The following is a 15,414-nucleotide window of genomic DNA, read 5'->3' as shown; positions in this document are numbered from 1 at the left end:
TTTAAATTGTGAGAAAATAAAAACAGATCTTAAAACACTTTTTCTCCTTCCATTCTGCCTGGTCTCAATTTTACTCTCCATTTCTCTACCTCCTCCCCCCAGCAGCACAGAGGGACGGGGACTGGGGGCTGCAGTCAGTTCATCACACACTGTCTCTGCTGCTCCTTCCTTCTCAGGGCAAGGACTTCATCACACTCTTCCCCTGCTCTGTCATGGGGCCCTCCCATGGGGTGCAGTCCTTTGGGAACAGTCTGTTCCAGTGTGGGTCCTTCACAGAGTCCACAGGTCCTGCCAGGAGCCTGCTCCAACATGGTCTTCCTGCAGCCTCCTTTGGGCATCCATCTGCTCCACTATGGGATCCTCCACAGGCTGCAGGTGGATCTCTGCTCCACCGTGGACCTCCATGGGCTGCAGGGACACAGCCTCACCACGCTCTGCACCATGGGCTGCAAGGGAATATCTGCTCCAGCACCTGGAGCATTTTCTGCCTCTCCTGCTTCCCCAACCTCAGTGTCTGCAGGGCTGTTGCTCTCATATATTCTCACTCCTCTGCTGCTGCAGTTGCACAGAGCTTTTTTACCCTTCTGAAGTATGTTTCCCCTTTGTCTTGGACAGAGGGGAATTTTCTAACAGCTTCTTACAGAAGCCACCCCTGTAGCCTTACCACTACCAAAACTTTGCCACATAAACCCATTACAGAGACTAAATAAAATGAAATTCAAATAGATCAGCCTAATTATGCTAATCACTGCTGACAGATGACATCTATCTAAAGCAAAAGCGCAGTGATCATATTTGTTTACTTGCTGCCCTCCTTCTGTAACATTAAAAATCAGATGATTAAGGGAAAAAAACCCTTCAGATTAAATGTAAATGAAGCAATGCACAAATGATTGCATAGGTCAGGAAAGTGGTATGAGTGCATTAGTGTGGCAGTGCATTGAATAATCACCCCCTCTTGCTGGCAGTGAGAGCCCAAGAGCAGTGTAGCACTGACATGATGTTCCTGCTTCCTGACCTGAAACACCTGGAGAATTTCTGCAGCATTTACTGCAGATGTACCTCCCAAGTAATTCAGTCTGATGGATTTTGGAGTGTTCCAGTTCCTGCATATTAATGTAAAAATCGTTGGTACAGGGAGTTTGAGGGAAATGTGAAACATCAGAAGAAAAGAGAAAACTAAAGAATGCAAATAAAGAATACCTGTGTCAGAACACTGGTTGCCTTTTGGAATTGTTTTATTTGATTAATCAAATAAGGTGAGGTTTTGTGTATGATTAAAGACAATAGAAAGAGGCCAGTTCCCCCCACACCTCCAAAAGGGTACCCATTTCATGGTTGAGATTTCTGGAGTGAAGGGAGCCAGTTTGCTTCGAAGTTGCTTCAGAAAACTTAACAGACTAAAACATTGATAAATGCAGCTGTTCTGGTGTGAGTGATTCTGGGTAATAGTCATAAATATTTATATAAAAAACTTCAGAGCATTCTGGCTGCGATGTCCTCTGACAGTTGCAAATCTCGTTTTGTTTGTTCTGTGTCATTTAGTTTAAGAAGTTGCTTGAGTTGAGCATGTGCCTGTCTCATCTGAGCACTTCTTAGGCACCAGCTTCAGTCTTGTTGAAGCACACAGGACTATGATGCTGAATTGAGGTCTATTGCATTTATGCCATTATAGCAATACCTACTGAAATTGTAGGCCCAACTCCTTACAACAGTGAACAAAACTGGGAGACGCCTTTTATCATAAGAAATAAAAGGGAAGACTTTGGAAAAGCTTTTTCTTACAAGCATGTTTTCTTTGAACAATTCTAGCATGAGGTTTTGGGTATCTATTTTAGAACTGACCTTTGTTGTCTCACCTCTTTTTATTCAGTGTTCTTAACAGAGGACAAAGCCAACTCTGTGTTAAAAAGATACCCAAGAGCTAACACGTTTCTGGAAGAATTAAAGCAAGGTGACATAGAACATGAATGCAGAGAAGAAATCTGTAGCTATGAAGAAGCAAGAGAAGCATTTGAAAATGAGGAAAAAACGGTATGTTATGTTGTGTATGTAAAGATGTGTGGGGTGTACTGATGCTAAATTTTTCGCTGTGCTGAATGCTTGTATGTTGTCCAACACTACATTAGATTTGGTTTAATTTTGGTAGTGTTTCTTTAAGCAAATTAAGTGAACCGTGGAAGCGGATAGACTTCACAGCAGTAGCTTTCAAATCCATCCTAGAATTATAGAAAGGCTTGGATGGAAAGTGATCTTAAAGACCATCTAGTTCCAACCCCACCACCCCCCATGAAGATCTAGCCACTCCCTAGATCGGGTTGCTCAGAGCTCCATCCAACCTGGCCTTGAACACTTCCAGGGATGGGGCAGACACTTCTCTGGGCAATGTGTTCCAGTGCCTCACTACCCTCTGAGCAAAGAAGTTCTTCCTAACATCTAATATAAATCTCTCCTCTTTTAGTGTAAAACCATTCCCCCTTGTCCTATCACCATCTGTCCAGTAAAAAGTTGCTTTCCCTCTTTTTTAGAAGCCCATTTTAAGTACTGGAAGGTGCTATAAGGTCGCCCCAGAGCCTTCTCTTCTCCAGGCTGAACAGCCCCAGCTCTCTCAGCCTGTCTTGATAGGAGAGGTTCTTCAGCCCTTGGATCATCTTTGTTGCCCTCCTCTGGACCTGCTCCACTTCTTTCTTGTGCTGAGGACCCCAGAGCTGGATGCCATGCTCCAGGTGGGATCTCAGCAGAGCAGAGGGGTAAAATCCCCTCCCTGGCCCTGCTGCCCATGCTGCTTTGGATGCAGCCCAGGACACAGTTGGCTTTCTGGGCCTTAGGAGCACACATTTCCCAGTTAAACTATATTTGAAGGAGGTAGAAATTTTAGAGGTAATTATGCTTATATGGGTTGTGCAAATTAGCAGCTGGAAAGAAAAGAAACATGAACCCCCACTTGAGAAAAGGTGGCAGATGAGTTTTTACCCAAGTAGCCCATGTACTGGTTCTCCCTGGATGTCATAAATGTAGTTGTCCTGCTTGGAAGAAATGATGGGACTGGGACAGTTATGGGGAGTATAGAGAAGCAGAGAGCACAAGTCTTCACTTACCTCACTCCTGCTGGAATAACTTGTTTATTGAATACGTTCACATGAAAAGAGTGAGGAGCTCAAAAAGCTTTCCATTTAAAATACACCTTTGAATCCCAGACTTTGGTGTAGCTGGCCAAAGTGTTCACTGCCCAGACTATTAATAGTCTAAAAATAAGGAAAGTGGCCTTCTTCAAGCTAAAATCTGCAAGCCTCCAGAGAGTACTTTTAAGCACCAGTGATTTAAATGTGGAAGGAGCAATGATTTCAGTGCTACCATGTGTTATGTGAGGGCAGTGATTTATTGTCTTGATGGGAATGAAGCAGAAACTGCCCACACAGAATTATTGCCTAATTCTGTTGGCTTCTCTGATTTAAAGAAGCTTGTGGGCTAATGGCTCTGCAAGCAGTAGCTGCACATCATACTCAAAGTATCTTATATTGCTTCACAAAAAATAAAACCAGGTTTCTGATGGTGGCATCTGAATTATTTAATACAATATAGTCTTTTTTTTTTAATTCAAGATAGATATAGATGAAATTAGGGCCGAATTTGAAGATAAATCTAAAGTGAAAAGCGGTTGCTAGAAAGTGTGACTAGGTATCATTATCTCTACTTATCTCCACAATAAGCTTCTATCCCTTGTGGTCAAAGAGGGAACACTGCAGATTTCTTCCAGAATTTACTCAGGTAGTGCATTCCACTCTTCAGCTGCTGAGCTCTACATCAAAGAATAACAATGTGAAAGGCATACTGGAGATTTTAAGTTCTTGGCATCTTTTTGTTGGAGGTCATACCCGGGGAGATGAATGAGAATTTTCTGATTTATTAAAATGAAATAGTAGGACTTATTAAATAGTAGGATGTATTAAAATGAAATATGTGCCATCTCTTCAAAGCTTCTTCTTTCTGAAGCTTTAAAGTGCATGCACTTTTTTTGCCTCCCAAATTTGTCATGGTGTGGCTATTCCTAAGATAGCTCTTTGTGTAATTAAGAATAGTGTGTACGATGAGACAAATTGTATAAAATTCTAACACGATATCACTTCTGCTTTTTGTTCAAGTTGTTAGAGAAAACACAACTTAAACATGTTGCTTCTCACTTCAGCTTATTTTGCTGTATTTAGGAACATTTTATGTTTTAGTAGATAGCAGTTCTCTTGCAGAGGCATTTGGGAAGTAGTAAAATAGAAATAGATACATTTTTGTTCTTGCCGCAAGTGGTGAAGGAGCTTCCAATAAGGTCCTGAGCTTTTATCCATTTTTACTACTGTATCCTTTTTTCCTGGCTGCTGTGTTGTGTTGTTGGGATCTTGCTAATGGGCCAGGCTCTGCTAATGTGCAGTCATGCCTGACCAGCCTTATTTACTTCAGCTTTAGTCCATTGTCGCCCAGCAGTATCCATCCACACAGCCACTTAGTAAGACTTAATTTCTGTGCCCCAGGGGAAGGAAATGGATGCAGTAGACAAGGAACATGATCCAGTACATTCAGAGAAACAAAGGATCAACAATTTCATGGTATGGATAGACTGGGATTCAAATAGGGTCTGTAGCTTATTTATCTCATGGTAACTTTGTTATGTGTAATCTCTCACTTTGTATTTTTATCTTGTCCACTTGGTTCTTTATTTTTCTGCAGTCTCTGGGGCACTGTGCAACATACAAATTTGTAATAGTAAAGTAACATCAAGCAGTTCCCTCAAGTTATTTTTGGTTCATGAGTTTTTAATTAGCATTTTGTATGTCAAGTATATATACATAGCATTCAGTATTTTCTTGACAGCTTTTAGTATTGTGTTGGCTTGGGGATTTTGACAGGTTCAGAATTATTATTTAAAATTATAAAGTTAATTATAAAGATAATACAATTATGTTAGGCTAGAGCCATCAGGGAAGAATTTGCAAGACTTTGTGGTTAAAATAGAATATGAAATTTGGTGTTGACAAATATAATGTGGGGAGGGGGGAAAGGCAACACTCATTACATACATAATTGGCTCTGAACTGAATTCAGGAACAAGATCTGAATGCAGATCTGTGAAGACTTGAATTTAATGCTCAGCAGCCAAACAAAACCAAAATAAAAAACCTGAGTGCCAAGAATATGAAAGAAAAAGAATAGGGATCAAAATAAAGAGTGTAACTCTGTCAGTGCATACCCACATCTTGAATGTACCATGATCCCCCTATCTCTTTAAAAGCAAATGAGTAGCTGAGGAAGGACCAGAGAAGAGTGACAGTTGACCAAAGATATCAAAAGTCTTTTGTGACAACAATAGTTCATAGAATAATTAAATCAGGGTGTATGTACTGATGTCTGTGAGGAGCATGAAGGTTGAGCTGAGGTCAGTCACTTGCCATCCTTCTGATAGCAGAGCTAAGAGGGCCTCAAAGGAAACTAGAATGTGCAGGTTCAAAGCAAATAGAGGTATCTCTCCTCACCACAGCTTATAGAGGTATGGACTGCCTTGCCACGGGATGTTTCGGATCCTAAAAGCTTGTATTTGTTCAGAGAACACTGATGTAAATGAAGGGAAGATAATCAGTCTGGAACCATTAAATAAAAGGAATCAGCTTTGGCTAATGATAGTTCTTGAAGTACAAATAGGTGAGATCTGGGAAAGTGTCACTGCCTACTTTGTTTGAACTCTCCTTTCAGCAGTCTCTAACTATGGTTCTCACAGAGAAGTTACCAGATTAGGTGAACCCTAGGACTGACCCAGTAAAGCTGTTTATTGGTGGTGCCTTTGCCTACAGCAGCACTGTGCGTTGTCCCTGGTCAGTTGTCAAAGGTTTTTGGGAGACTCAAAGATTTATTCAGATGTTGCTGTGCAAAGTATCTGGGTGTGATTGTAGCGCTGACATTAATTTTGTGTCCATTAACTAATTTTTTTATTTAATTTGTTCTACATGAAGTTTGTAAAAGCTGAAAGTCACAGATCTTCCCACAAATTTTAAGTATTGAAGAAATTCCAGTGTTTTCTGTCTTGCTTTATCCTAGAAAGCAAAGAAACTGTGAAAAAGCTTAGCAAACTCAAAACTTGTCAGCACCAGATCTAAAAGGATGTGATCAAGTAAGACTTCTAGTGCCAGTCTGTGTGTAACTATGGATGCTGGATAAATACCCAGAGAAGAAGAGGTGAATCTTTTCCTGTCACCTGAAATGGGGGGCAGACCAGAAGGAAACAGTGTGGCAGGTGCACTCTCCATTACTGCTTTGTTCACATCCTCTGCCGACCTAATACAAGCACTCTTTTGGCTGGCATGTTAGTCCACCTTTAAAACAAGTCAGACAGTTGATCAAGGATCATTTGAGCTGATGATGCTGCCAAAATTAGTAAAGGCCTCAGCTGAAATTCTTAGCAGGATGTGAGTCTCTTGACTTTCATGTGGATCCCTTATTTGATTCAGATGTGTTCAGATCCAGTTAACTGATGCTGACTCTGTTCTGAGTATTACAAATAAAAGGGAAACAAAAATCTGGCAAATTTGCTGTAACTGTCTTTGTTTGGGATGCATTTGAGAATTCCTTTTGATTATTTCAAACTGGATTTGCCAAAGCAGTAAGGTACATTCAGAAAAATAGCTCTTGGCAAGAATATATGTTAGATGTTTTCCAAGTCTTTTCCACAGTGGTTATCTGATTCTGTGGCCTGCTTAGCTTAGGTTTTCAGCCTTATAAGGCATTCACACCTGGTATTCCCAGTTGTATAGCACTTGAGGATAAATGATTACTTGTGTCCTTTTCTTTGATCACAAATTAGTAATCTTGTCAAGTAGAAAGTCAGTCCTTTTTGTTGTTGGTTTAAGAGACCAGCAATTGTGGAAGAAGTGTTTGTGCTGTGAGTTTTTCAACTTCTAAACTACGCTTTCACTTTCTTTATGAATTTCACAGCTGCTTTCTAAGTTTTCAGTATTTCCCCTGCTTGTTCTTTTTTCAGAACAGTTTGTACAAATCCTGACTTTGTGCAAATTCATCTTAGTTGTCTGTGGTTTTGCAGGGCATGATTTGACTTTCACCAGATGTCTTGTACTCCTTCTGCACCATCAATTTACTGTGTGGTGTAGCTGTGGGATGACAGAGCAGAGGGAGAGCTGCTTGGCAGCTGTGCAGCTCAAACCCTAAGGATTAGTTTCTTGCAGTTCCTGTCAAGTGCATCACTCTGGAACTAAGTGTCTTTGTGCTTCTCTTTGAGATCTGACTTGCAGAAATGCAAGCTGCAAACCTGGGATGCTAGTAAGGTTTTGGTTGGTGGGTTTAGTGAAGTTGTTTTGTTGTGGGTTTTTTTGGTTGGTTGTTTTTCGCTTTTCCCCTGAAGAAGAACATTTAAGTATTTGTTTCTTAGTGTTTTGCATCTGTGTGCAGAACTTTATTCCTGTATCTCTGTAAGATAGTGTCAGGTCTAAAGTACTGTAATTTTTGACCAGGGGTGAGGGATGTCTACACTGTCTTGAATTTTCTTTACCTTGCATATAAATGAAAGAGGACACTAAACTACTTTCATCCTTAAGGCAGTTTCAACTCTTACCTTAAGCTCTTTATGCAGCTGTCTGGTCACATCATCAAGTCAAACATCCTCACAACCTGTTCTGAACTAAGTACCTGCCAGTCTGGGAAAACAGCTTTTTTTGCTTCTTTGCCATGTTGCAGAGTGCCAAGGAGGTATTTCAGCTGGTATTTAAGCTTTATAAAAAAGGTACAGAGACATTTTCTACAACAGATAGATCTGACCTAGAAGTCACATGAAAACAACACTAAAATACCAGTCACTACTCACTACCCTTCTATTGGAGAAGGTGCATTTCCTCTGCAGTCTACAACATGAAATAGATTGCTAGGGGAGAAGTGTGATTTCTTCTTTTTCATCAAAACTACCTTTCTCCTCCACAGTCTTTAAAATGACATACCCTTGCACAGTCTATTTGACATCTTTCTGTAAATCTTTGCAACCTTGGCCTTAAAAACAAGCACTGTACCATTTTATTTCTTTGCTGCCATTGAGGCAGCAGAACAGTGAAATGGAAAATTTCATTCCAGTGCAGACAGTAGCATTTCGTAATCCTTATGAATCCTTTTCTGCTTTTTTTAATCAACAATATATCTATTATTTATTTCACTAAATAATTTAATTCTATTCTAACCAGATGGAAAAGTGATAGGTAACAGATCTTCCTGATTGCCTGGTAATCTGGTGGGGAGGGGGTGAGGTGTTTGGTTTTGCCATCTCGTGCAGAGATCCCAAAAGTCCTCAGTTGTGCATCTGATGTCATTTTTTTAATGTTAGTTCCCACCTCCGTATGTTTTTCTAAAATCAGCACAGTTGATCTGAGATTCAATGTGGAACAGTGCATCAGGGAAGGCCCTGGGATAGAAGTGTTTAGGGTCCATCTTCCCAGAGTTTCTTGCTTTGTTTGAAGCCAATCCTACCTGACTTAGCTTAGGTGACTTGGACCTGGGTTCACATCAAAGAGGGGCACTGTAATGACATGTTTGTGGTGTCAAGCCTTGAAATTTAGGGAAAATGCCTGAATGGACTGCTGTAGGAATCAAATTTTTTTTTATTTATTTTTTTTAAATTTGCACTGAGTATAGGCATAAGAACAACTGAATTCATCTTTGGTAAAGAAAATTTACAAGATAGTAATTTGTTTCATGCACATGGCATTGCTCTTAACCTTAGTGAGTTCTGATCCAGAAACACTGTAAGCATGTGTTTTGTCCATGGTGTTCTGGTCCTGGCTTTGCACTGGGCAGGTTTAGCCTGGACACTGCCTGTGGACTCAAGCTGCCTCTGGGATCAGCATTTTCTGTTTGATGCTGATCATGTGGCAGCAGTCCTGAACTAAAAAAAAACAACTAATGTACCTGGTTTGTCTGTGCTCTAAGTCAGTCAGTCTGCACCTGAATATGTCTACTAATAACTGAGTAATGACAATATCAATTGTAACTGGTGACTATTTCATAAACACTTGCATAAGATGTGTGCTATCATTTCAAATGAATGCAATGCTGACATGAGCATGGCTGGGCCAGCTCTCTGCATTTTTAAAGGAAACTAAAGAGTTCAGAGTTTCTGGCATGGATTGCAGGGTTTCATTAATTATTTTTTTTCTTAAATTATCCATGATTATAAAACACAGTGGAAGTGTTTCTTAGTGGGAAAGATCTTACGTTACAGGTGAGGATGGCTACTTTTTTGAGGCAGGGTATGCTTTTCTTTTGTTTTTTTCATAGCAGTCACTGCAGGGGAAATTGGATTGGCAACATGATCTTTGTGCTCCCGCTTGTGCACATTAATAGAGCAAAGATGACTTTCAAGTACTGGTGTACCCCTTCATCTTTGTTTTCACTTGTTCATATTTTCACTTTATGTTCCATTTATCTGTGGCTGTGTTGTCAAGATTTCTAAAATATAATAAGCTGTGTGATATTCTCATAGCTCTGGAGCTATTTTTAGCTGTAAACAGAGGATCTGGATCAACTCAAAATAAGCTGACAGCAATTGCTGTATGAGCCAGAGGGTGGAGGAAGTCTAAATTATGAGATGACAGTACAACATAGTTGTGCTTTGCCAAAATGGTCTGTCATTCTGAACCAGTATTTCCCTGTCAAATTCTATTAGTGTATTATTGCAATTTTAAAACAAACAAAGCAACCCCAAAATCTTACCTTGAGTGGTGCTGAAAAATTTTGATCCACCAGATGGCTAATGTGCATGCTGATTAAGCAGGAGTTTTGGGGGTTTTTAGCTAGTTTGTTTTGGGGACAGGGGGGTTGGTTGGCTAAGTTTTTTTCTGTTTGAGGGGTTGATTTTTTGTCTATTTTTGCATAGCCCTGTCTGTGCTGCATGTTTGCGAACACTGAGTGCAGACAGAGGAACCTTAAAAGTAGTGTGGAGTTTGTTTTTAAAAACCAAATCCCTTTGGTATCACTAATGACATCAGAAGAAAAATTGAAAGTTTATTGTGTGTGCTTATCCATGCCAGTTCTTATTTTAATCCTCAGTATTTGAAATGCCTTTTTTATTTTCCTCATTCGTTTAAAACAACTTGCTGACATTGCTTTTTTTTTTTTTTTTTTTAACTACCTTATAGTTTCTGACTTACTGTATCTTGCTCTTCTAGAAGGAGTTCTGGAAAGTCTACAAAAACGGACTTCAGGGAGAAAGTAACACAGGACATACCTGGTATTCATTTTACCTTGCGTTTCCATTAATCATTGGCCTTTTCGTTATCCTCATTGTCATTTTTGTCATATGGAGATGCCTGTTTAAAAAGAAAATGCGTAGACAGTCGGTGTACGTGCACAGGGGAGCCCACGGAGCGCTGGGTGACGGTGCTGTGGCTGATGGCAGAGGCCCTGTCCCGCCGCCCCTCAGCATTGTTCATTCCCCACAGGAGGAAATGTATGAAGTCAGTGGGCTCTCCCCGGGAGGTCTGAGCTATACGGATGCACGGTCGGACTCGATATCCACCAGGCTCTCAAACTGTGATCCTCCCCCTTCCTATGAGGAAGCCACTGGTGAGATCAGTGTGAGAAGAAGTGACACTGAGCAACATTTAGATCCACCCCCGCAGTACGAAGACATTGTGAATTCCAGCTCAGCCAGTGCGATTGCACTAACTCCCATTGTCACCAGTGCTAAGTGAAACAAGAAGAATGCCACGGACCTTTTAAAAATCAGTAATCATTTTGTAGCACTTTATCTTGGCATATTATGCATTTCTGTAATTTAACGGACTTGTACAATGGATTTCACTTTTTTTAGGTTCACTCGTTCTTTGGGTTTGGGATCTTTTTTCCCCTACAGAAGGTCTTAAAAGATAAGGAATCTGTATTGAGAGTGTAGTGCAGATACAAGTGTGGTGCTCTGTCATACTTCTCAAAAGTTCCTCTGTTTTGAGGGATGTCACTTGTTTCATTCTGAACATGTCCACATTCCCCACAAGATTTGTGGGATCCCCCTCCCCTTTCTTGCTGCAGACTGTCATAATTCCCTGCAATAGGGAATCCTTAAACAACATTTTAATAGTTAGTTACACTAAAGGGGCCTGATTTTACAGTATTGCCTCATCTGGTAGGTTCTTTTTTCTCACTTGGATTTTTGTTACATGATGAACCCTATCCTGGACCCTCAGGAGGCTGAGAGTAGGATGCCTTTGTGTTCAAACCAGGATCTCATTTAGAGAATGCTGGTGTAATAGCAATAATTTCAGAGTCCTAGCAGAAGAGATGTGTTCTAAAGCTTTTGCTATTACAGCTCAAAATTCTGTAAATGTTTAGAAGCTAAAAATTCAAAACACTGATTAGTGAATTTAATGGTGTTTGGTTTTGTCTGTATTCTGCCTTTCCTGTTTTCCCTTGTGTATTCCAGAGGTGAGAAGTATGCATATGTTAACTTTAGAACTAGAAAGTTCATGCAACAGTAAATAATGAAATACTGAAATACTCAAGAGTGGATAAAATCCTGGTCATAAACTTTCTCCCATGGTCTTCACTGGGACCAGGATGTTATCTATAAGCACATAAACCCAAAGGTATTACTTTTCTTTATAAAAGGGAAAAAAAGAAAGCAAATCAGTGTGACTTCCCTTTTCCCCCAGCTACGAAAACCTTCCTCAAGGTTTCCCCAGCTATGAACCCCTTCCTCAAATTCTAATACTCTCCTGCCTACTTACCTGTGCCGTGTGTGCACCTTGTATTGGTGCCTTTGGAAATCCTTTGCAGAGAATATAGATACCTTTTTACAACAACAAATATATTTATTGCTTATCCATTCCAACAAGGAATTCTAAGAGCATGCAGGCATAACCCCAAGCATTAGTGTGGAGTGACTTTTTGAGGATGAAGAGATGGATGCAAATTATCTACAGGCTTGTACAAAATTTCACCCACCTGGTTTAGATGCTGATGATAGTTAGGGTGGTGAAAGTTCTCGTGTGGTGATTCCTTTTTTCCCAGCTTGATTTGAAAGTTCATTGCTTGATTTAACTTCTGAATATTAGTTTCAGTTTTCTTTCTTCCCACACCAAGGTAGTGTGGCATTAGCTTAGTACTGTTCCATGTTCTACTATTCAGTCAGCACCAACTGAAACATGTTTAGCCCTGAAGGACTAAATTATGTTATGGCTTTCTTAAAACAGAAACACAAACTGCATCTTGTTTCAAATGCCCCAAATGAAATGCCAGTGCCATACATTTGAAATTACTCTTAAAGTCCATCTCACAGGGGGCTTGGCCCACCTTTTCCTGGAGGATTTTTATGGACAGAGACTGGAAAAAAATGTGTGGTCATAGATTAGTATGTATATGCACACTTTGGTAAGAATTTGATTTGATGTACTGACAAGTGGAGTAAGGATTTTATGATTAATTTAATGTTCTTATTTTTAACAAAGAGTAGGTTGCCAAAGTTGTCTGCTGGGGATCTCCAGTTGCTAAGGCAAATTATATTAGAGTTAATAGATGAACCCCTGGACAAAATCCTGATTCCATTGTCAAAGCTCTAACTCTTATTTATGTTTATTATATATAATAGATATTGGGCAGAGAAATATAATATTTTGGACACTTGTAGTAAAAATTGCCTGAGTCTTGTTTTTGGGCTGTCTGACCTTTTCTTTTGAAGTGGTTTTAGCCCTTCCCAAATCTTCGTTTGCGAAGCCTAGCCATGGTTTTAGCCCTTGTGAATCCTGAATTGCCACTTATAGAAGTTAAAGCTCCTTTTGTACTGAGCAACAGTTAATAAATGAACTGCTTTGGGCAGATGTTACCAAAACAAAGTGCCTCATCCCAACGTGCAGAAACCACCTCAGAAAGAGCTGGTACTTCATTGTCTGTGCCATATTGGCATCTCCTGTGCCTGCCAGCACAGATAGTAATTTTAGCAGTAACTTTCTTGTTAGAATATAAGACTTTCCTGTAGGAAATGCATGGAGATCACCCATTTCACATTAGGTTGTTCAGCAGCAGTTGTCATCCCCTGAACATGGGCAGTCTGCTTTAGTAGTTTAGAGATGAGCTAGATCCCTTTTTTGTTTGGCTTTTTTTTTTTTTTTTTTTTAAACTATATTCCACTACCACTTTTAAAGGCTTTGTTTCTGGTTCTTAAATTGAATATGTTACTTTATCCTGTTACTGTATCCTGTAGATACCTTTATGTGCAATTCAAAATTGATGCTTGCTGTTCCAAAAAAGTCACAACCAAATACCTAAAGTGATCTATAAGCAAAATTTATTGGGCTATGCCTTTTCCATGTACATGAGCATGAAAGCCATTGTGGGCTATAAATTTATGTCTTGGTGAATAAATTTCATAGTTAACAAAACTGTGTGGGACAGTTGTGCAAATTCATTTCCTCTGAGACATGAACAGTTTTCTCCATGTTGGAATAATATCAAATTGCAAATTGTTTTGTTCTGTTTTGTGAAATGTGGGAAAATAGCTTAGTCTTGTGGCTGGCTTTTCTAACCTGATTGAAAAATAAAATTTCATTTGTACTGGGGTTTTATACAGCTTGTTTGTTTGTTTGTTTGTTTTACCTATCATGTAACTGCATGTCATGCAATAAATATGAATTTATAGTTGTACCTCTCTAAGGTTTCGCAACTCTGAATGCAGTGCTATCTTGACTGATGACATGAATAGTCAGGATACTGCCTTTCCCACTTCTGAATGTAACACTGAATTTCATCTTGTATTAGGACTGAGATGATTTAGCTACTAAAACTAACTTAAATGTGTTGCTGTTTTAAGAAATTATGGAAATTAATGATTTGCTTAGATTACATTAACATTAGTGAAGGTTGTTCTGTCTTCACTGGATGTAAATAACCTCTGATTACAGTATTGCATATTTTAAGGGGGTTTGGTTTACATTAAATTATCCTATTTAAACATTTTTGCCTATGTTTATAGAAAATTTTTTGTAACATTTGTTTTTCAATATGCTAAATAAAATTTTTTAAGATGCCTCTATTGTTTCAAAATATCAATTCTACACAACTACAATGAGAATTAACTGTGTATTTAAGTGGTCTTTTAATTTGCATTGCTCTATGGACTTAGTTGCACAAATCAATTATTTTTATGATACAAAATATCTATTGTTTGTAGGCAAGCAAGTATATTCTTTCAAAATTCAGGCTCAATTTTAATCATATTTGTGAATTTGTATAGTTTTCAGTTTCACAAAAAGCATCTGTTCTAGCCATAGCAAAATAACAGTCACAGGCTGAGGGAAAGCAGAAATTATTCTCTGTTACAACAGAATGAAAGATTACAGCTGAGTGAGAGGACAACTCTTTGGCAGTTTTTACTCCATGGGTGGCAAGGTTGATTTGAAACTTCTTTGAATTATTTGAGGGCTAATTCCAGAATTAGTCTGGTTTTTCAAGCACTGTAATTGGGATCAGAACTGGATCTGAGGATTTCTTCACACTGTCTCGTTGGCTGTTTTATAAACATGAGCATATTCCCTTTTTCACTCACTGACAATATCATGGTCTAACCTGGAATTATTAAAAGGTTTTTCCAGCATTAAATATGACCAGTGACATTGTCAGGAATTTTTTTTTAAAAGCACAAAAAACAAATCTTCTGTAGCAAAAAAGTGTTTTAAGTCAGAGGACTTAAATTCAAAGTCGACTTCAGCCATTTGAAAGTGATTGCAAAATTTTGCCATCATTTCTGGGAATGTCATAACAGTGAACAAAACCAAAACCAATCTTGCATAATGACCCCTGCTGGAAACTGAAAGTCTCTGTTGCAGTCAACACAAACTTTGTGTCATCCTTTCTCGCTCTGGTAGGCAGGATAATGTGTCCCTGGTATTTTTAAAGAGGCTGGTGAAGCCTGGAGGGAGGTGGGTGTCTGAGAGTTTCATGGACACGAGGGGAGTTTTTACACTGATCATAACAAAAGGGCAAAGAGAGTCTTTTGAAGCAGCAGGGTGAGTGTGACTTTCCGAGCTGTCACATGCACAGTGTAGCACCTTGCTCCCCTTGGAACAGTTTCTTATCCAAACAGGACACTCTGCCCTGGGTTAAGTGGCGTTTGCTGTGCACGTACACGTTTGTGTCCTGACCGTACATCCATCACCATGGGCTGATGTGTTTGCACATGGCTCAGTGCATGATTGCCTCTGCATGCCTGGCTCCCAGCTATGGGAGTGTGGCAGATACAATGTTAAACTGGTATCATGAATCTCGGTGTCTATAAAAATCAGATCATCGTGCAGGTTACTGGTGATGAATGTTCGTTATTTATTGTTTTGCACGCCCTGAGCACTGTTCTCTGCTGCTCTAAATCACATTGATAGATTTCTTTTTATC

General features: G+C 39.5%; 1 protein-coding gene across 6 annotated transcripts in view; it reads left to right on the top strand.

Annotated features, from left to right (window-relative positions):
* PRRG1 (proline rich and Gla domain 1) overlaps positions 1 to 13,596 on the top strand; it is a 33,724-nt gene extending 20,128 nt beyond the window's left edge. For all 6 annotated transcript variants that reach the window (XM_027637312.1, XM_027637303.1, XM_027637296.1 and 3 more), the window contains 2 exons: positions 1,874 to 2,034; positions 10,206 to 13,596. In XM_027637312.1, the coding sequence (XP_027493113.1) occupies positions 1,874 to 2,034; positions 10,206 to 10,730 (686 nt within the window). In that variant the 3' untranslated portion in view covers positions 10,731 to 13,596. The remainder of the gene's footprint in view (positions 1 to 1,873; positions 2,035 to 10,205) is intronic.
* Positions 13,597 to 15,414: the final 1,818 nt, after the last annotated feature.

This window comes from Corapipo altera, unplaced genomic scaffold (assembly GCF_003945725.1).
Source record: "Corapipo altera isolate COAL_440 unplaced genomic scaffold, ASM394572v1 0, whole genome shotgun sequence".
NCBI lineage: Eukaryota > Metazoa > Chordata > Aves > Passeriformes > Pipridae > Corapipo > Corapipo altera.
The sequence above is the reverse complement of the archived record's forward strand: the minus strand, read 5'-3'. Positions and strand labels throughout refer to the sequence as shown.